This window comes from Melospiza melodia, chromosome 3 (assembly GCF_035770615.1).
Source record: "Melospiza melodia melodia isolate bMelMel2 chromosome 3, bMelMel2.pri, whole genome shotgun sequence".
Lineage (NCBI taxonomy): Eukaryota > Metazoa > Chordata > Aves > Passeriformes > Passerellidae > Melospiza > Melospiza melodia.
In genome coordinates, this window is record NC_086196.1 from 112,811,506 (window position 1) to 112,834,436 (window position 22,931).

Below are 22,931 nucleotides of genomic sequence, written 5' to 3' on the forward strand. Positions count from 1 at the left end.
ATTTGGTCTCTGCCAAACCTGCGAACACACTCACTGAAACACACATGGCTCCCTGTTGTTGGGAAGGACAGGAGAGTTGGAGTCCTTTCCTGACAACTGAATTTTCTGGATCTTGGTATTTACTATGAGTGTTCCCCAAAAGCAAGCTTCTAGCAGCAGTTGTGTGACAACAGCAGTAAGAAAGCACTAAAACCCAGCATGAAGAAACATAATCACTGAAATTGTTTGGGATACAAAATAAATGTTACTTACAGATGAGCCACCTTTTCTCCTGTGAGAGGAGGCAGAATGTTCCCAGAGCCAATCAGGCAGTTGTGCACAATGGCAAGACACTGCTGCACATCATCTCTTAAACAAAAAGGAAAACCTGGTTACTTATCTGTTCATTGCTTGAAAATACACAAATGACAAACCATATATTTTTGGTGAAGTTTTATGGAAGGTTTTTCTTTAGTTGCATCAGTTCTAAACACTGGAAGAAGCACTACAGAAATCAAACTGGGCTTTTTGGAGACAACCTAATTTATTTACAAACCCCAATATTTAACTTCATTTTCTGGAAAATATGGGAGATTCTGTATTTCAAAACTGTGCAGGTAAGATAAACTAGTGTGAAAACTGCTTTGAATAATTTTATTTAAATCTCAGCTAAAACCTATGAAATAGCTCCTTACCCCAAGGCCAAGACAATTCCTTCAGTCCAGGGGGAGGATGAGGGAATACTTTAGGAGTGAATATTTTACAGTCTGAAGATAAATTAAAAGGCAAAATGTGAACAACTTCTTTCCTGTGTTATTTTAAGGAAATTCTGATGCTATATCAGCTGAAGTAGAGCTTTGGAAATCTTAAAATAACATCTAAGTGCAACATTATAGTATTTCCCTCTCAATTTTTGTACTGCCTGTGTGAGTGGCAGGAACTCCCAGGAATGGATACATGCACCTTTCTCCATCCTACCTGGACATTTCCAGCTCTCCAAGTGCATAGAGCTCCAGCCTGGCGAGCTCAGGCTGCAGGAATGTATCCAGCAAATAAAAAGCAAAGTTTATTTCCTCAGATGAAGGAACGTGCCACTGGATGTCCAAGTTCCGCAGGTCACCTGGCTTACCCCAGTCCTGCAGCAAATAAAGATTCTTCTTATTAATCAAGCTATTTAAATTGTGTTTTTAAAAAAACAGCATTTAATATTATTAAAAAACCCCAAGCACATGGGAACTGACTGCTGCTATAAAGTTAGGTAGTTATTCTGACAAGTCTAGGAAAAACACCATTACCATAAAATCAAACAGAAAACCCAGTCCTATGTATGTCAACACATAGCTAGAAAATAACACATCTCTGAAAGCACTGAAAGGAAAAGGACTGCACTGGTCTAAATGAAATATAACTTAATTATTCCTTTGACTGGATATAAATTCAGACACGTTCTTAAGTACAACTTAGACTTTTCATACTCCCATAGAGAACAACAATGTCATTGTGAACTTTTTCAGTTTCAGAGGAAGAATTTAAAACGATGGTGTGATTGTCAGTTTTTTGGGGGTTTGTTGATTTGTTTGTTTTGTTGGGGTTTTTGGGGCTTGGCATTTAGGACATTTTTGCTTGTTTTTAAATGATTAACTGGCCCAAATGGATGTCCCCATCAGTTACAAAACTGGACTAACTTTCAGTAACAAGAGATTATCTGCAATTGGGAATTATGTAAAAACACTTTTCAGCAAAATGCAGTTGTATATTGAAACAAGTCAGTTGAAAATTGCTGCCTTTAAACTGGAATATTGATGAATTGACCTCAAAGTCTTAACAGCAGAGCAGCACATGACTTCTGACAGTTTCAGTAACTTTTAATATTGACACCTTTGCTTTCATTTTATCTCAAGCTCATGGTAGAATCATTATTTGTCATTCTGCTGACCTGTAAAACACCACATCTCCTTGCTGTGTATTAACTTACAGTAATCATGCAATCATGGTAAAAAACACACATCACAAACCACCAGTAAGTCATATAAACTACTCAAAACTATAAAACTACTCAAACAACAGTCAGTATTCATTTTTGCTACCAGTATACTTTAAATCAATTGTCATTTGCTCTCTATTTCAAAGCCCAAAGCATCACTTCCCATTGCTGCTACCATCATCCAGAAATCTCCAAATAAAACCATAGAGCGTACGACCGCTTTTAAAATAAAACAAACCAACAAAAAGTCAAATCCTCTAATCCTAAATAAATGAAAATCCTTGCCTTGATAGGAAAGTATTCAGAAAGAGGCTTGTCAAAGCCACCTGGCACACTGCAGTACTCTGTGGGGTAGATAAGTGTAGCAGAACGAAGAAGATGGTGCAGTAGGTTACAAGACAGAATGTAACCCTGCTTACAGGTTAAGTGTAGGGTGCGCTGCAGTATCTTCCCAAACTGCTCCCTGTACAGTAGCAGCTTCTTGCCATCCACTCGAGTGATCTGGGGGCACAGAGAGACATTGCAAACATCAGGGTCACCCTGCTCAGCCCAGCTGGGCCGGGCTCCATTCTCCAGCTCCCACTGAACTGATGCTTCCACAGCAGCTGAAAAGTTTCAGTGACACCATCTGCTCGACCCCATGCTGAATTTTCTAGCAATACTTCTGTGTTTTCTTAAATTAACTTTAAAATATTTCTATTTACCAAACAGCTTCTTATGTTTCTCCCTGCATTGATCCCTGTTCTTTCACTCCCCCTCAATAATTGCTTTAATTTCATCCCACATACAACACTGTGTTTATTTGCTTCAAACAACAGCTACTCATGTTGCATTCAAAGTTAGGTAAAAACCAGAAGCTCTCCAGTGCCATTCACACAATATTTACATTGTTTTAACAGAAGTTTGTATTTTTCTCCTTTTAGGGGCAGGATTAAGCAAGATGCGGTGACACACAAGGATGGGAGGAACATTTTTGGGAATACCTCTGATAAAAGTTGAAGATTCCAGAGCAGTTCCTTATCTAGTTCTTCATCATGTAACACATCATCATCTAGAGGAACAAGGGATAAGCACTGCTGTCACCACACTGCAGCCAGGTTTTCCAAGCAAGCTGCATCAGAATCCAGACGCTTCCATCCCAAAACCTGACTCCCAACCCTCCAATTCACACTGCACCCGTGTCCAGCTGGAAGTCACTTAAGCTGATGTACCATCCTGAAATTGAGGAATGTCTGGAGACATTTCAAACTGCCACATTTTTAAGAAATCATGGTCTTGTAGCCAAACAGATTTTAGCCTTGAAATTACACAATTGTCACTTTGGGATTTTTAGAGAGAACAATGGATTTGTCCATTGCTGAAATGAACTTGTGGAAAACATACAGAAGTTTTAGACATTCTTTTCATGCTTAACCAAAAATCAACCCAAAAGCAAGCCAGTAACACAGGAAATGTTAGAAACTTACTGCCTGTGAGGTGAGTTATGACATTGCAGCAATGTGGTACAAAAAGCTTCAAGGACTCCTCAGGGCGGCACTGCAAACAGCATCACAAAAAATCCATTTTAAAACAAAATATCTGAGGCAACTCAGCACACACACTGATAAACATCTAAGACCAGATTGCATCCCAACTCCAATTCAACCTACAGGCAGCCTGACTGCATGATTCTCAGTCAATAAAACCTAAATTTAACATAAATGCAAGACAAATCCTGTGCGAATTAACCTCCTGAAATACTGCTATATGCAACAAGCCAATTTTACAAGACATAATATTAAGAGTCCCCTGTATTGACATGAAAAAAATACAGATATTACACAGGAAAAATCAGCAGCATTAGCTATTTTCTTTTTTAAAGAGGGAGTGAAGAGGATTTTCTCTCACTTTTACTGCAGCTCGGCACATATCGGCAACCATCCGACCAGCAACTCTTGTCTCAAATATATTTGAAACAGCAAAGTTAAAAACCTTCTCCAAGGCAACCTAAAAATGAGGACAAAAAGATGGAGGTTGCTTTAAAAAAAAAACAAAACAAATTAGGTATCCCAAAATGTTTGATGTTACAAAGAAGGCACTATCTCCATACAACCCTGTGTTTTTTTAAACCAAAACCCCACAATCCACACAGAAAAAAAAAAAAAAATCAGAATAGAGAGCCAGAGAAAGCAGCTCTGTGGAAAGCCTGAAATGTTCTCTTTGGGAAGAGAGGAGGTGGATAACTCTTGATGACTAATGTAAGTTCAGGGTAATTCTGGAAAACTACACAGAAAATGTTTTCCAGGAATAAGCCACAGGCTGATGACAGGAAAACTTATTGCACATGTCACAGTGAAGGAAAGCCAAGACATCCCTCAGTTAACAAGTAAATAGGGAATTAAATAGCAACTATTTAAGTCGTTTTAAAGCAGATTATTTCCATCCAACACCTTGCAAGGCAAGCTCAACTATATACAATGTGGGTCCCATGAATACTTTAATAATGGACAAATGGGAAAATACAAATTAAATACTTAATGACAATGAAGAATTAACTTAAGACTTGCATTTACCAAAAGTTTCTAAACACAAATCATATCCAAGTGCCAATGTTCAAAATGTACAAAACCTGGCATCTCCAAGTATCTATTTATTTACAAGAAATATGGGAAAGAAGCTGCTGTCCATGTAATAACCTGGATTCTCCACCCTCTTCCTCTGAGTTATTTCAATCCAGGTAATTTTTCTGATCCCATTAACCACACAGCTCCTTGAACACCTTCTTTGGCCCAGCTGAAGAAGTGGCAGGGAAGGAGAGAGAAAAGGAACTCAGGGGCTTGGGTGGGTCAGCATTATCAAGACAGAGAAATCTACAACCTAAACTGTTGTAGGGATAAAATAAATGGTTGGAATGATTTCTTTTTGTGTTTATCATCAGTGTGCAGGAGAACTCTGTAGGGATGTAGATAAAATCATGAACCAAACTGACACAAATTCAAGCTGCCCCCTCAGCCCTTTCCTTGGTTAAATGTGGAAGTTCACACTCACAAAGGAAGGAAGGATTTGAATGCTGTCAACCCAGAATTAAGTTTCCTAAAAGGGATGAAGCCCATGTTCTACATACCTTAAAGATATCCTTTGAACACTGGGTAAGGATTGTACTGAAAGTAGAAGAGAGACCCAGTTCCACCAGACTCTCCAAATGAGTCATTTTCTCTGTTTCAGTCTCCTCTCTGGTTTGTTCTAATGTGCTGCTCTCTATAAGTCCAAAACATCTACACAAATAAACCAAATAAGTGCAGGGTTAGCAAGTGAAACTGGAAAGTTTTGTAGAGTTCTTCATGCAAAGCTTTCCCCCATCCTTAGCTCACTCACCTATCCATAAACTGCAGCACAAAATCCTCAAATTCAGCAGATGCAGAGCACAACTCTCTCTCCACCTACAATTTTCCAACACAAAGGAAACACATAAGGTTGGCTTTGATGAAGAAAACAAAGTTTATTTTCTATATTAACTATTCCAATGTCCAAGTGCTCCATGGAACAGTTATTGCAGGTTCCTGACACTGTCCTGTCCCCATTTCCTGGCCTGGATGTGTATCCAAATAACCTCTTGGTGAAATCAGGTCTGCCTCCATGGATACAACCTTTGGCCTCACCACTGATCCTCATTTGCAGCAGGAGGTCAGTGAGTGCCAGGGTGCTGCCAGACCTGCTCTCCTGGCAGAGATTTACATGAAATATTCACTGAACAAACTCCTCTTCGTTTTTGAGCGCTGCAGCTCTGGAGCAATGAAATTCACCTTTTAAATTGGGCAACCTGCAGCTCTTTGAGATGCAAAGTGTCCCAGCAGCAAACAGGTGTGGTGATAAGGGGGATAAAACTCCCTGTCTAATGCTGTTACTATCTCCTGACTGGAAGAGATTAACAAGTATCTGGAGGCAGAGCAATAGAATCTCAATCAGGGAAGGGAAACAGGACTTTAAAGAGGAGCAGGGGTTTCTTTAGGAAGAAAACAGCCCTGAAAATGAAGGAAAAAGCCATCTAATGCACTATTTAAAATAACTACAGAGTCCAACATCCTCCTCAAGGCAGGGAAAGCTCCAGGTTAAATGACACCACACAGGGCCCTGAGCAATTTAGTTTTGACATAAAAACATTAAATTGCCTGAATTTAACATTCTCTACAACAAGCTGTGACTAAGAACCACTGCTAAAGCATATTTGCACAATGGTACCAGCTCCACTGATAGAAACAAACAGGATTCGTACCTTTGCATACACTTTGCATACAAAAATTAAATTGAAAACTAAACTACAGCTTTGTTTTTATACCAACCCAGCAGTCTTACCTCTGAAAGATCATCTCTTTCTTGCAATACAGATGAACAATCTACTAAAGGCACCAGAGTAGAAAATGTTGCAATGAACTGGAATGTAATCTGTTGAGAGGTACAAGCAGCTCTTTAATGAGTGTTATTGTATCTACAATCTACAGTTAAGGTATAGGATCATTCTTTTACGATCTCAAGAAAATGATACTAAAAAACCCAAATAAATCCAGAACTCAATTCTTCCACCCTAAAACTTCAACAGCTTTTTCAGATTTCATACATTAAACTTAACAGTCAGCACTGTAAAAACAGTCACAATTTTTTAAGGAACATAGCCATTATCCTGTGCTGAAGCTGAAAGCTACAAAACCCCAATATTTACATTGTTTTAAGTCAATTAATATGAATTTCTGAAAACATGGACTTTTATAACTTAATATAATGAAAACCTAGTGATAAAGGGCTTCCTTTTGATCTTAAAAGACTAAGAATATTTGCTAGGAGCTGTGGAGCAGCTATTTAATCCTGTTGTTCAGAACAGCCCAAAAAGTCAGTACAATGTTTATCACAACTACTTTGCCCTGTTAATAATATTAAACTGCATTTGCCCTGTTGTTATATTAAATTTTTAGGAATAAAATTGTGCAGAAAAAAAAGGCTGATAAATTCTGGACACAGCAGTTACCGGCTTTCAGAAAAATAGAAAATATTTCTCTATAAAATATTAGTTGGCTGGTTATGTTCTAAAAAGGCAGTATTTGTACACTCACCATGCACTTGCTGAAGTCATTTGGGTCCACCCCAGGCAAGGCTCTCATCAGCAGAGGTAGCATGTGTGTGGGACCCTCAGGGAACCACTTCCCCCCGGACACCAGGCTCCGAGCCACCCCAATGACACAGCTCAGGGTGGCTGTGAGCTGATGGGGCTCTGTCAGGGTCTCAAGTGCAGGATATGTTCTGGAAAACACAAAGATATGTTGTGTAAAATGGGAGGCAGGCAGGTTGGCAACAGTAATGTTTCTAAAACCTTTAAAGAAAATAGAAGTGCACTGCACGTGGCATTTTCTGCATTAAAGACAAAAAAATGTCATGTTTCCGAAATTGTTTTCTTATCAATTTCTGAAAGATTTAATATTGTTTTGTTACAATGCTCCTTGCGTTGGATCAGTGCTATCCACCACTGGTTCAGGATTAAAGACCATCTGAGCAGCTGCAGCACAGGAATTAAGAAGTGCAGCCAAAGCTACCACGATTTCCCTGTTTGGACTTGGCAGCAACGCCAGCTCTGAGGTCCTTGTGACAAACATGAAAACGTGCTTTGGCTGCCTCTAAACAGAGAGGGGACCTCTTACTTCATGTAACATCAAAGTCCAAACTTCTTAATCAAAACCTGGGAAGTTACTGGGATTTTTAAACTATTTTTTTCCCCCAACATTTAACACTTTTTAAGCAAACTGCATAACAACATTTCCTGCTGCTACCAACAGCCTCCAGCTCAGACAGGAGTCACAGTGCTCTGCCCTACGTCACGCAGAGCACAGCTCACCCAAACCATCTGGAACTGCAGCCAAGGGAAACATTCCAGGGATAGTTTGAACTACAGAGGAGAAGTTGAGTCTGCTCTCAAAACAGAAAAGGCAGCCCTGCCCAGCCCTGCTGCTCTGCTTGCAACTGCTGGGCTTGGGATGTTTTGCAGAAGAGTGGATTTATCAAGTTTTCACAAACAGCTGAGTCAGGGAGCTGTGGAACACAGGAAGGGCTCTTCAGTCAAACTCATTTGGCTGAAGTACAAAAGACTGCACAGGGAACACAGACAGGGGGTAGGAGGAAAGCTTTCAGAGGAACAGGAAGGAGCACTGTTTTTCTTAAAGAATTTTAGGCCTCAAGGCATTAGAAATAGTACAAACCAAGTATTTCACCAGGGCACATGGTCTGGCAATTACAAAGTCATCAATGGCAGTGATTTTAAAACTGTAACATGCTCTGAACCAAACAGAAATAGAAAATGTATCTTTATTGCTACACAATAGCAGTGTGTAGCAATATCTGGAACCCACCAGGTGGCTTATGAACACAGGACACAAAGTTGCTTTTTCAACTGATCCACCCACTATCTGATACAAAATGCTCCCAGAAATGCAAGCCACCTGAGGACTGCCTACCCTAAATCACACGAGCTGTCAACAGCTCCCAGAACTATGCCACTTGCCAGGTGTTTAACAAAAAACCAACCAAACAAACAACAAAACAAATCAAATTAATTAAAAACTTGAGTTCTCTCTTACTCCCACATTCTGACTGAGGTGATTGCTCAGGAGGGTGTATCAGCAGCTTCTCTCACTGCAGGCATTCATTCACAGCAAGCAATTCATTTATTGTTTACGATGACTGCTTTTCCTATTTACACCTTGGGAAGGGCACCCAGATGTGGCAACGCTCCTCCAGAACTTACTTCTCAAGTACAGGTGGAATTACTAACTCAGGACGCATCAGTGCAAGGTTCTGCAGGGCTTGGGCAGCCTCCAGGCTTCCAGTTTTGCTGAACATGGCCAGGAGAACAGGCTGGATGATGCACTGCACGAAGTCTGTCACGTCCTGGTCCGTGAGCTTGTGGCTCTCGGGGACAGGAGTTAACCAGGTCACCTTCTTGTAGCGCTCGCGGTGCAGCCGCCTCACCACGCCGCTGGGCAGCCTCTGCAGCAGCTTCATCAGCTTGTTCTGGGGGCAGAGCACAAATGCTGGTCAGGGCCTTGGCAGCAGCACAGCCTCAGCTGCTCAGGGCACAACAGAACATGAGTCAGTCTGGGAATTACACAGGCACAATGAGGGAACGCTCAGAGGGGCTCTGAAATAGGACGTTCACAATTTGTCGCTAAACTTCATTTCCCAGGATATCAGTAATTGTGCTGCCAGCACTGTGCCTCATGATTTAAAAAGTAATGAAAATCACATAATTATATGCTCAAGAATCAAGATTATTTATATTATTTATTATTATATCTCTGGGAGCATTCTTTGCACATTCACATATAAGCAAATACCCTGTTCAAGAACAAGCCACCTCCCCTGGCACTGCTGTGACTAGCCTTGCTGTTTTAATCTCTATTTTCCACCAGCTATCACAGGGAGATTCTTGCATTCTTTAACAGAAGATTCCTCTAGCTACCCCATCAAAAATTACATTTCAAACTAGACAATGCACCAAAAATCCTTTTTGCTTTGTTTAATAGAATCACAGAATGGTTTGGGTTGGAAGGGACCTCAAAGCTCACCCAGTTCCAGCCCCCTGCCATGGGCAGGGACACCTTCCACTAGACCAAGTTGCCCCAAGGCCTACTCCAGATTTTCATAACTTGAAGGCAGTAGGTCAGCAAGAAAAAAGCAACATCACACAGGTAATACTGATGGTGTGTCTGAGCCTCATTTCAAGTGCCAAACAATTATTTTTTCAGGCTATATCCAAATTAAATGTCTTGTTCTGGACCTCTGCACTGACACAAGAATAGGAGTATGGTTTGAATGACAGTGCAATCGTGGATCTTTATAATCCAAGGCTCCAAGCACTACACATCAACAGACAATCTGGAGCACACAGAGCTGACAGGTTGAAATCCCAGCCAAAGTTCTCATCTTAACACCCAAAGCCCTTGACTCACCAGCCAGCGCCCATTATTTGAGGGATGGTAGAAAGAGGCAATGCTATTGAATAAGCCAGACAAGTGCTTCTGCACCAGCTTACTTGGTCCACCCTGAAACAGATAAATCACAGAATTTTATCACACAGACCAAGATCAAATGAACAGGTAACAGCAGCATGAGGCATAGGAGTGTTCTCCCCACAGCAAGACTTCAAGGCAGCAAACCACATCCCATCCTCAGCTCAGCACTAAGAGCAAATTCTCTCCATCCCATCTGCTGAGGTTCACACTAAAACAGGTGCCTGTTCCCTTCCCAAATGCCACAGGCAGCAGCTGTGACACAAACCTTTCCAGCCCCATCCCACACTGACAGTGCAACAATGGACCTGACAATATAATTTGGGAAAAAAAGCCCAAAACCACACTTCTGCAGTGAGCTCAGCAGAACAAATATTCATCTTAAATATGTATTTAAGTATTTGCATTATTTTTTGTTTCATTTTATGAAGTAGTTACTCACCATCATGGCTGTGATCCACATGACTGCATGTCCTACATCATAAGCATTTGTTAAGAATCTTGGAACAACAACCTGATTGCTTCCCACTGGCAGATTTAAACTCCTTAAAATCCTAGTAAAAATCTGACAGGAAGAAAAACACACATTGGTATAAATTAATTTTCAAATCCAAAGGTGTTTTAGAAAACCAAACCCACCAAGGAAGATAAGTGAGGCATATCATGAAAAGAGCACTGTTACCTTTGGTACATACGGATCCCAGTCTATGTACCCAATGTTATCAGTGGCCAAGCGAGCAAAAAGATTGACTAGATGCTGAGAATAACCAGAAAAAAGGGAATATTCATTAGAATATATTGAGAATAAATCTTCACATACACAAGATAAAAGTTACCCATGGCACTAAAAGCACTTGGGAAGGGAGATTTCACTCCATCAGAACCACCGAGATGTGTTTCACTGGCCTAAAACAGCATTTATACAGAGACATGGAAGAAAATTCCACCAACTCATCCATCCAGCTTTTCCCAATATTTAGCTGTTTAGGACAATTAGTTCCTGCAGCATCCATCCTACTCAGTGTGTGCTGCTGGCTGCCACATTTGTGTGCTTTGGTTTAAACCCATCAGTGTCTTGTAAAGGTCACAGGCATCAGCTGTCAGCTGGGAGAGCAGCCTGTGACTGCCCATGAAGAATTAGACACTCCATCACCAGAGGACAGCCCCAGGAGTCAAAAAGGGAACTGGAAGATGTCCTCAGGAAAGACAGATATCAGGACTGAACAAAAAAATAGGAGATGAAGTCTCACTCTTGTATCCTAATGATGATAAGCACATCACCCACCAACTCTGCTTTTCAGAGCTTCTCCAAATCAGGAAAGACCCACCAGGCTCTCGATGCTTCTATCAGTATTTTGAAGCAATGACAAAGCCAAAAGGAAGGGCCTTAAATAATCCTGCCTAATTCTGAGGCAGATAGCCCAGAGGAACAGGTCACCTCTCAGGCTGAAGGACATGAGAGCTTTGGAAAACCCCCAAGTTCAATCCAGGACATCAGACACAGCCTGAAGACAAGGGTTATATTTTCTTTAGTGATCTGCCTTTTTCATTTGGTATGAGGAAATACACATTGAAAAAAAAATCCTTACTATGCACACAAGGAATTGATTCCACAGCTCCCCTTCAAACAGCAAGTCTAATTCCTGCCAAAGCAAGCTGAAGAAAAGCTTGCAGCATACAGAGGCTTAAACTGGATTGCAGAGTCAGAACCCATGTGTCTAATTATCTGCATCCCAACCTGATGGAATGAACCTGACTTTAGGAAATGGACACGACAGAAAAGCAAACAAGAAGTGAAAGCTTTGGGAAAAAAAGTAAGCAAGCTGTCAGAATACAGTGGAAGAGGGAAAAAATATCAGAGATAACTTGTGAAAGGGTGCTGATGATTATTTCTTACACAGTTTGACAGAAACAAACTAAATCATGATGTTCAAGTGAGGCTGCCACAGTTCTGTCAGAAGGAATAGACAGAATTATGGGGTTTTTTGGGGGTGAAAGCCATAAGAAAAGTGCAAAAGTGAACACAGAATCTCAAAACCAGCTTTGGCATCACCAGTGTTTGAATCTGGACAGGTGCCAAGTGCTGAGCCCAGGGCCGCCTCCCTGCATTTGTGATGGAAGGCAAGAAGACCCATGGAATGTGTGACCATGGGGGTTTAGAAATCAGCTTTCCCCTCAGAGAGGGGAAGTTCTCTCTGTGTATCCAGGCAGGAGATTAGTAAAAGGAGACAGATGGCCAATGAGCTTATGTTCATACTGAGCAGGGAAAGAAACTGGGGACAGGCCAAGTTTCACTGCAGCAAAGCCAAGGCACAGCTCAGCTGACACCAACAGCACCTGAGCTGCTGCTGGGGCTGCCTTCAGACAGAGTTTTTCATTTCCCAGCTCTGGATCTCCTCACATGAGGCACACAGCAGGGGCACACAGATACATGGCAGACTATTTGCCTTGAAAGATACAGCCCATAGGAATTTTTGGCCAAGGGGAGTGCAGGTTCTTTACTGCAGCTCATTGCAGTGAAGGCAAAATATCACCACTCAAAATTAGGGACCACACAGGATGTATTAAAAGACAGAACAGAAGTGGAATTTCTAGCAATCACAACTGCTCTTTGCATAATTCTAAGTATTAGCAGGCAGTCTGGAAAATGCCAGCATTCCCAAGGCTGGAATGAAAAGCTGCCTGAGCTGGCCATTAAACAATGCTCACCAAGCACAACTGCAGTCTCGTTTATTTAGACAGTAATTGCTTGCTAACAATAATGAAAGTATTGTCTCTGCTTTCTTGTACTAGTTAAAGCAGAAGGGAGAAAATCCATTAAATCACTGTTTGGCTTCAATTCCTTGCAAGCACATTGTAGGAATATTTAAATGAGGATTTCTTCCAGTGTAGATGAAAAGCAAATACTTACCCCTTCCCACTGGGGAAGATTTTGAACTGACACCCAAAGGCCTATAAATTCATCAAACCAAAGCCTGAAAGAAAACAGAAACAAAATAATTTTAACACTGAGAAAGCAGCTCTCTCACTGAATATTTACCCCTCACTTTGCCAGGTGGTTGCAGGAATTCACCTGTGTCTCAATTCATTCTGCAAGAACAGAGATCAACATGGACACGTTTTTATCAATTTGCAGCTCACAGAGTATTCCCAAATCTGACTTTTAGTCCTTGTTTTTCTTCTTTATGTCTCCTCTGAGTCTTTTTTGATCCCCCTTTCACACAACTGTCTCTCCGAGACTTTCCTTATTTACCTCAGCTCTACCATTCCAACAGATAAAACAAATGACACCTCATCTCCCTCTGCCTTGCACTGTGAAATTTGTCCCTTTTGATCACAAGTGTCATTAGCCCCTTCTCTGAATTCACCTGAGGCCAAGGATGCAAACCCTCCACAGCAGTCTCTGACTTAAATTCACCTTTACAAACTCCACTTAATTCAATTCAGTTTGATTTGCTGTGTGCTTTATTCAGTAGGGAAGAGGGACTAAGAATCCTGCAGGTTACATTTACCAAAGAAGCAGGTTGACAGCGCTCCTGTCTTGAACTCCTGCCAAAAATGCTGCTGAAAGCCACCAGTGACTTCCAATCACCCTGTAAAAGATGATTCCTAGCATTTGGAGCAGAGCACTCCTCAGTGACACCTACTTGAAACCCTTGTGGTGAAGTTCAGGGGGAAGGGTGGTGGGCAGGAAGAGCTCGAAGTAGGTGATGGCCTTCTGCATGGTCACATCAAAGGGACACATCAAAGGCCTCCACTCATCCAGCATTTCTGCAGTGGCATCTTCGGGGAAATACCTGAGAACAAGGAAACCACTCAATATACACAGACCTGGCTTTAAACTTTGGCTCTTTTTAAGCATTTGAAAACCAGCTATGAATTTGTCATCAATGCTCACTTTAGAGTAAAACCATGTGCCCAGGGGCCATAGGCAGGCAGCCCTCACCTCCAAAAACCCTCACAAAATACAGGAAAATCAAGGATATTGTGGTGCATCATTAAGACACCAATTAAAAAGTTTCTTGTCTTGTTGAATCAGAGAAAAATCTGTACAATGCAAAACCATTTCACTGTGAAGGCTGGTCCAAATCAAACAACTATTACTCATTTTTGATGCAGCATAAAAAAAAATATCACTTCAGGCACAAGGATCATTTATAGAAACATTACAGGAACGCTGGTGATTTAATTTCTTTTAAACACACTAAGTATGCATGCAATGCAGTATTTAAAATGCATATTAGATAGATTTTTTTATACAACAGAATTATTGCAACCAAGGCTGTTAAAAAGGAAAAATAAACCCCAGAAAAGTCTCTACCCTCCATCTTAAATTTTTGAACAGCAACCAAGCAATGACAGGTAGAGTGGGGGTCTTTTTTCCTCTATCCTAAATTAATATAAAAGATTAAAAAAAAAAAAAGAAAAAAAAAAAATCAAGAAACAAACACTTACGGTCTGCAGCTCTTCACGAGTGTTTTCAGAACACTTTCTACAGAGCTGAAATGAGAAAAGGAAATGTTAGAAATAATAGATTACTACATTTCAGAGACAGCATAAAACAACCAACCATTTGCTGACCTTTCCCTCCAGAGCTTAAGATGCAATTAGATGTCTTCTTTGAACATGCATTAGCTACCTGCCTTCTCCACAGACCTAACTACAACAATTAAAATTGTTCTGCTCTCTCTGCTACTTCTGGTTTTATTTTTAATACTCTGGCATTTCCTGCATTTAAGTGAAGAATTAGTATCACTTCATGGAAGTGGCATCCTGCATTTTGTCCATGAACAACCAGCAAAGTGACTTCTGGGGGAGATGAAAACACAGAAAAATGGGTTTGTGGAATTCATGAATATTTGTAAGATAAATAAAGGCAACTTGTTGTTTTTAGGCTCCAAACACCATATTTGTCCTTTTCAATGTGGTTTTGGGCTTTGTCCAGTGGTTGTAAGAAGGAAGGAATTATCTGCAAATCAAGGGTTATTTCATTGGAGTCCTTCCCAAATAACAGCTGATTTTAAAAGTGCTTTTATCCACAGCAAGAACACTTCTTTGAGAAATCATTTCAACTCCTATTGTCACCTATTGTCACAGGATGCCATCAAACCTTTAAAAAGACTGAATCTGAGAATAAACTCAAAGAATAAAAGGGAGGGGGAGCAGAGAGTGATCAATCAACGCAAGCACCAAGGTAGTAAATTGTCACGTTCTTCAAACCTTCCATTGATTACACAACCACCTCAAGACTAGCTTGCACTTTTACCCAAAAACATTCCCTGAATGGAAAAAAAAGTTCTGGCAGAAGAAATTCTTAAATTTTTTAGACATGCTTTCTCTAGAAACGGAAATATTGCAGTCTTTCATTCATCATCTCAAATAAACGTTAAAAATGCTTTTCTGCTCAAAAAAAGATGATGCAAATATATAATCTTTAGAATTTCGCCAAGAACAATTAATTTTGAGACACACAAGTATTCAACACTATTGTCTCTCCAGTCCTACATGAAATAAACTGACCTCATACAGCCAGGAGAACTAAAAAATAAATAAATCACCAATTCCCTTCAACACTCAATACAAATCAGCAGAAGCCCACCCAGCCCTCAGAGCACTGCTTCAGTCAAACAGTGCCCTAGAAGATGCAAAATTATGTATAATTTATGCAACAGTGACAAAGGCAACTCAGGACCTCTCCCAGAAAGAAAATTTCAAATGTGGAGAAGAAAAGCCAACCAGTCATTGAACAAAAAATAAACCCAAACTCTGCAGGAAACTCAGGAAGATCCTGGGTTCAAGTGAATATTGTCCTTGAAGGAGTTAGGAAAAAAGATAACAGTTGTTCCAAGAGCAGATAAATAAAGTATGAACCAGCACATTCCTTAAGAGCATTAAAAATTCACATGATAAATGTTTGGGTGACATAAACAAACAAGCTCTCCCCAGACTATCATTCCACTCAAGTCAGCTCTCACTAAGGAAAACCTGAAGGACAGGAATTTTAACAAACACTGAGGCCAGAGATCAACAAATTGTTTAAATTAATGAATTTAAAGTCAAATCTCAGCATTTGTTAGTGTGAGAGAGTAAAGGAGAAAGATTGGGACGTTCTCTCCTCTATTTTGGTTACAAATTTAGGAAGGCAGAAAACAAAAAGCAACAGCAAGACAATTTTGTACCCAAGAAAAATTCCATTTTCCATTCAAGAGTGTTCAAGTTACAGGAGACATCCTGGAATATTCCCATTAGGGGACTGTGAGCAAAGGGCAGGACAATGCAGCTGGGGAGGTTCATTAAAGAACACCCAGCACCATTTTTAACACCTATCACTGTTCTCTTTTTTGGCACTACAGGATTATTTTCTTCTTTTGGAAAGGGTATGATGATACTGATTTGCAAATTGTTTTTTTTCCTGCACTTACACAGAGAAACATGTTTCAGTTAAAATTATTACCATGTAAACTGAGAGAGGTGACAATTACATTGTCTAAAAGCAGTAAGACAAATTTCAGTTTTTCAGAAGAAGGTCTGAAGGTAAAGTCTAGTCCTGAAGTGGATACAGAGCTTAAATTAAGACAATGGAAAGAGCAACCAGCTACGGTTTCACAAATTATTTTAGTGATCTCCTAACTAGAGTGAGCCATCTCTCACTGGATTAGTACAACTAAGCCCTTGTTTCTAAAAAAAACCCAAACAAAGCAAACCCCACTGCAATCCCACTGCTGCCACTTCCAGCAGTTTTCTGCATTTATCATACACCAGAACTCCTGATTACTGTTTCCCTACAAAAATTCCCAGTGAATTCTTCACACAGCAGCTCTTCACATCCCCAAGGTTGTTGCTGGGTGGATTTTCCAGAAGCCATTACCTCACTGCTAAAGCACTTTCCATGATTTCATTGGATTTAAGAGGAAGGTACCTTCACTCCACAACGTGCTCCTGCACCAATGGTGCTTTTATCCAAAACCACACACAACAATTGCTCCAATGGAAAACTTAGCTCTCATTTAAACCCCTGAAATACATTTGCTGGTTAAATTAGTTAGAACAGAGCCCTGGAGAGCCACTCCACACACACTGCCTGGGTCCCCAATTAGCAAGGTTGACATCCAGTGCGACATTCTCATAACCAGTGGTGTCAGGTTAAAATTGGCCTTCCAAATACAATTATTTATGCAGAGACTTCCACCTGTGTGACAGTGTTACAGTCCAACAGAACATGCAGAAGGGACATTGGCCAGAGCTCAACAGAAAAAAAAAAATAAGAATCATTCTTACCACCTATGTAATACATTAAGCACAAATGTTTTAGGTGAAGACCAGCCTGGTCGATATGAACTGAATGTAAACAAAAATAAAATTCAATTAAAACAGGAGATAAATTAAACAGCTACAAATCAGCTTTTAAAACCTTGACTTCCACCAAAAAGGTACCCCTTGAAAAAGGATGAGCACTGTATGAGAAGGAATCGCACTGCATGGAGTGGCTGACATGGAATAAAGTTAATAAAATTGAATGCTTCAGTCAGATCATCACAACAGAAATCTTCATTCCTGCTTAAACTCCTTTATCCTCCTGGAAAAGTTCCCTCCCTCCTACACAGTGAGCAGTTACTCAACACCATCCCGCCAGAGCAAGGTGTGCAGGTACAAAAATAAAAAAATAAAATAAACCAAGGAAGGCTCTGCTCTTTCACATTTTACCTACAATTACCAAAATACTTCAATTTAGCAAACTGATTTTTTTCAGCTACACAGCCACAAGAGAAATTCAGCCTGAAATGCTCCATATATTTCCTGTTCATGTTCCTTATCAGCAATAGGATCTTCCCCTCAGGAATCAGTGGCAGTGCTTCAGTATAATTCAGAAAATCATTTTTTTAAAAGCAAAAGAAACACTTTCACCTGCATTTCAATTCAACCAAAGATAATGCATTATCCATGTGCTTTTATAATTTGTAATTTATAGAGCAGGACCTTCTCTGACTGGAATAATTATGAAAATTTTTAGTCTGAAAATCTGACAGATGGAGAGGGATTGACAGTGCAGAGAAAGCAAAGAAAACAAGTTTTCATTTTTAAAATCAGCAGAACATGTCTAAAATTCTTAACTGGAGAAAATAAATTATTTCTCCCTATCATAGCAACACTCTGAGTAAATACCTGTATATCCTACAGAAAATATTTCACTTTTCTTGGACAGCAGACTGATTTATATATGGATTCCAGATCCTGGGAATGATTACATGACGAATACTGAAGGACAGTACTATTTGCATCTCTTTCCCCACAACTTTACTGTGTTATAGAAGAGAACAGCACACATTTAATTTAGTATCTGTGCTGGTTTTGGCTGGGCTAAGTTAATTTCCTTCATATTATTACCCATCTTTAGCTCACAAATTTTCTCACTTTTACCCTTCCATTTCTCTCCCCAGTCCCACCAGGAAGGGCATTAGTTGCCAGGCTGGGGTTAAACCACAACAATACTGTTAAATTTTTCATACTGAATTTATTAAACTGTAGGTTATCACCCTAAAATAAGTTGAGTGAGACCTCTGTTGCAGTGTATTTAAAAATTAATCACATTCATAAAGAAAGAAACAGCATGACAAACACAAGCCACAGGCAGAAGGAGATACATGATTCAGTGCAGCCCTGCATGCAATTATTGAAAGGTGCCTCATGAAAATAGAAACAGAATATTTCCCATGTATCAAATTCCAGATATTAAAAGCACATTACAAAGTACTTTAAAGCAAGTACTAATGGCCTATAAAATGTTTGAAAATGTGAACTTACTTAGGAAACCAATTTAATCCCAGATGTTCTGTTTTGGAGTATAATATCCTTTCCAACATTTCATAGAGTGGTCGCCATGGTAACTCCAAATCATCCCTGGAAAGCAGTTCCTTTTTCCTAATAGGAAACAAAACATCCAGCAGTTCAGGATCCAGCACTGACATGGACATGCTGCCCATGGGAATGCCCCCATCCCTGCTCCCAGTTTGGCACAAACTGCAGGAAGGCCAGGCAGGACCAGGCTGGTCACTGGCAGCCTTCAGCACAAGTGACACTGTCAAGATTTTCCCTGACTAAGTGAAATAAACATTATTGAGTCGTGAGCCAATTCTCATCTTCTCACTAGATGAGATTCAGCCTTAATTCCTGGCTCTCTGTTTGGCTTTCCTGATATGGGGAAAACTGGCATTCTTCCACTTTCAGCCCACTCCTAAAGCTTTGAAGGTGTTTGCACAAGAGAACCCTTTAACCAGAGCACTGTGCAGGGCAGATAAGTGAAATAACCTGTAAGAACTCTGCTACATGAAAGCTACAACATTGAGCAAGAGATCAACTGTTGTGAGACAGAAGTTTCCACAGTCAGCAGAAATCTTTACTCACTTTAACAGGTTGATTAGCAGGCGTGCAAATCCTTGCATCATGCTGATCTCCAGCTTTGGAATTGTCACCAACTCGTACAATAGTTTGATAAAGAGCACGTGATCTTCCTTGCTGAATTTTCTGCCATACAGTCGGATGTATCTGCAAACCAAACAGAGGGGGAGTCAGCAATATTTTAAAACATCCCATTTATCCAAGACCTGAGCCAGAATCCCTCTGATTTGCTGTTTAGTGAAACAAAACTAAAACCTGGTTCTCCAGCCCAACAAGTAAGAACCTGAAGATACACACAAAAGGAAGATTTACAACTGCAATTACAGGAAGAAAAAGAATGACCAAATAAAGTTTACAGCCCTTTTAGAGTCTGTAGTCACAAGTACTGTAACCTGGACAGGACACAATCCAGAAGCTAAAAAAACAACCCAAAAAGTATCAAGACAAGCCCAAATCCAATAGCTTCCAGCAAGGATGAACAATTGATTTAGACACTGAGCTCTGCTAGTGGTGTGTCCCACTGCCTTCAGCAAGGGGAGATCATCAGACTCACTCCAGAAAAAGTGTTTGCTGGTTTTAAGTTGAGATTGAAAAAAAGAAAAATGTTTTCAAGTCTTGAAAGATACTCTGCACCAGAAAAACCCATATAAGGTGCTATCAGAGCATTTTAGGTGTGGCACAACTGTAAATTACTGTTCACTGGGAGGCAACTTCCCTTTTTATTACTGCTCTGACACTATTCTTAAAGATGCATAAGAAAGCTGCTTTCCACTTCCCTTTTCCTGTCAAATTCAAGGGAGGGATGTTTATATTTGATGGGCAGTGTTTTCACTAATGTTCATTTCAACATGTTGTACTTATTTTAAACACAGAAGGAAACAAACAAAATACAGGATAACCCACTTTTCCACCACAGGAACCTAAATAATCTGGATTGGCCAGAGACACTACCTACCTACAGAATTACACCACCAAGAGCTTAACACCTACACTTTTCACCTATGCCTAAAAAAGACAGGAAAAAGAATCCTCAGGGAAAGAAAATGGGTGAAACATGTTTGATTAAAAACAAAAAAAGCAGAAGAAACTGCAGAAGCCTGGGAAAATAAGTTTTAACTACAAAGAAACACAGAGATCAAATTTATCTGCCAGTATTGCTATATATAACTGAAAATAAAATGTTTGGCTGGTTCTCCTTCGTGACATTTGCTAACAACAGCTCTGCTACACAAAATGCTGTTTAATTAAGAAAGGAGTAAAGTACACAGAAACATGCTGAACACAAAGATGTCACTATGCCCAAGCAGCAGGACTTGATGCCAAATTGCTCCCATATTTTACAGCTTCTTTATGTAGGAGGGAGGCAGAGCTGAAAGGGGTCAATTATTTGTATTAATCCAGCTGAGCATTAAGGCAGTGTCAGAAAAGAAATCCTTCTAGAAAGGGGTGTTCAGACTTTTCCTCAAGATTAAACAAGAAAAATCTGTCAGGGGGGAACTGCAATATTTTCAGACTATCCCTTCAGAAGGGATGAAATATCACCATTACTAAATAAAAGAATATAGGCAGAACTTCATGAACCCTGAAGGGTGTCCAGGGGCTAATCACACTGATAATTTTCATCATAGAAATGGTGTCTCTTCAGGATAATTGGGTTACTGGGGGAAAAAAATAATTGCAGAACTAAATTATTGTAAGATAAAAGAGTTCTGAAAGCAGATAATACTATGCTGAGATGACAGCTGAAATCTTAAATGCACTGTCTTTTTGATTCCTTTGAGGCTTTACGAGTTTTCATCCTGCAAAAAGGACAAAATTATTGCCCTTCATTGTTCAGCTACATGGAAAAAAAACCCCCAAACCAAACAAATAAAACACACCCACACAACATGAAAGACATGACTAAGAAGTGAAAATTCTTTTTCCAACTCCAGCCTTTCTGTACAGAGTACAGGCTCTCTGGAGATTACAAAAAAAAAAAATAAAAAAAAAAAAAGAAAGAAAGAAAACCATAAAGCCAATTCCCCAGTCTCGGAGTGCTGGGTATCAAATCTCTCCCTCCAAAAGTACAATAGGCCTATTTTTAGGAAGTGTACTATCATATCATGTGGCCACCCTAAACTGCCCTAGAAAGTTGGCTGCTCTGCTATAGTTAAAAATTACCTCTCCTCCAGAAGCTGAACAGCACACCCCCCTAAATTCCTGGCTTTCCATCTGCATTTGCTAACACACAGAACAGGATCACGACTGGTTTAAAGCTCAGTTTTTGACAAATGATGTGAAAAGCAATGAATCACGCTCAGCAGGACTGCTTAAATCACATGTACATGTACACAGCACACACATCCCTCACACAGCCAAAGAAAGCTTCTGTTTCCCTGATAAAGATGAGAGAAAGATGTCAAACAAGACTTTTAGGCAATAGTGATTAAAATACTTGGCAAAGTCCCACGGAGACATTTCCATGCTCACTGTAACTTTGTGCCCTGTCATTCCCCTTCCAAACAGCTGAGCTGCCTTTTTTCCACACCTTACAGCAAGACACTTGAATGTCATTTTATAAGTCTACACCTGACAAGCACATAAAATAACATTGTCAGGGACAGCAATTGAGTCCTTCACCCTCCCACATCCGTGACTGCTGGAGCAGGAAGCACAGAAAGGCATTTGTGTGTTTGCCTGGCTGCAGAGTTAATTCCATGTACAGTAACCATGAAATGTCCGTATCATATTAATATGTTCATTGACTATGTTTCGTGCTTTTTCATTTTTAGAACAATCTATGAATCCTGAAAGAGGGGGAAGTTGAGAATATGTATACTGCTGACCTGAAGACCATAAAAAATTATGGAGCAAGAGCAGTTAAGCAAATTATTTCAATGTAACCTGCTTTTCCCACACACGCTGTGGCAAGCTGAGATTCACCCTTCTGCTTTCACAACTGGTTAGTATTTTACAAGCTTTTACCAGACAGAGCTGGAGGAATCTTTGGAGCAATTATTACAGATTTAACTGCCAGTCTTTGGGGCAAATTTTACTTGCTTCAGAAACCTCATCAAATCAAAAGTTACTCTCCTCACAGGAGTGAAAGTTCACCACAATCCACACACATCCCAGAAGAACCAGGTGTCACCACTGAAAATGCCCCATAAAAGAATTATACTTACAGACATTTTGTCTGATAAACTCCTATTCTGCCTCCTTTCTGTCCCCCCTCCCTCCTCAGCTTGTGACATCAGACAGCTGAAACAGCTGGTCTGAAGATAAATATGTGCAAGTCATGGTTCCAGCTGTGGGGGGTATAAAAACTACACAATTCAGCTGTCACCGTGAAAGGGTACTCAAATTTTTAATTCAAAAAAAGATCTGAGTTTCACTTTCATTCTCTCCTGTGGCACAGAGTTGTAAAAAGCTGAGGAGGTGTAACTAGGCAGGTGTATCATCTGCATGCCACTGTTTGCTTCTCTCATTTGTACATACACATACCTGTATTAACAGCTGTATCTCTACAATAAATGTAGAGATGTAAATTAAAGATGTAA

At 40.1% G+C, this 22,931-nt stretch overlaps 1 protein-coding gene across 2 annotated transcripts in view; it reads right to left on the reverse strand.

Annotated features, from left to right (window-relative positions):
• Positions 1–22,931, reverse strand: part of PSME4 (proteasome activator subunit 4) — a 43,838-nt gene that overhangs the window by 18,382 nt on the left and 2,525 nt on the right. The window contains exons 2-21 of one of the 2 annotated variants that reach the window (XM_063152718.1): positions 19,396–19,536; positions 18,796–18,912; positions 17,272–17,331; positions 14,449–14,493; positions 13,641–13,790; positions 12,905–12,968; positions 10,676–10,750; positions 10,436–10,558; positions 9,934–10,026; positions 8,730–8,995; positions 7,048–7,234; positions 6,296–6,385; positions 5,318–5,382; positions 5,067–5,217; positions 3,851–3,949; positions 3,430–3,499; positions 2,947–3,014; positions 2,249–2,464; positions 958–1,115; positions 253–348 (exon numbers count right to left, since the gene is read on the reverse strand). In XM_063152718.1, coding sequence (XP_063008788.1) covers positions 253–348; positions 958–1,115; positions 2,249–2,464; positions 2,947–3,014; positions 3,430–3,499; positions 3,851–3,949; positions 5,067–5,217; positions 5,318–5,382; positions 6,296–6,385; positions 7,048–7,234; positions 8,730–8,995; positions 9,934–10,026; positions 10,436–10,558; positions 10,676–10,750; positions 12,905–12,968; positions 13,641–13,790; positions 14,449–14,493; positions 17,272–17,331; positions 18,796–18,912; positions 19,396–19,536 — 2,334 coding nt within the window. The remainder of the gene's footprint in view (positions 1–252; positions 349–957; positions 1,116–2,248; positions 2,465–2,946; positions 3,015–3,429; positions 3,500–3,850; positions 3,950–5,066; positions 5,218–5,317; positions 5,383–6,295; positions 6,386–7,047; positions 7,235–8,729; positions 8,996–9,933; positions 10,027–10,435; positions 10,559–10,675; positions 10,751–12,904; positions 12,969–13,640; positions 13,791–14,448; positions 14,494–17,271; positions 17,332–18,795; positions 18,913–19,395; positions 19,537–22,931) is intronic. The other variant, XM_063152719.1, reaches the window with a different exon arrangement.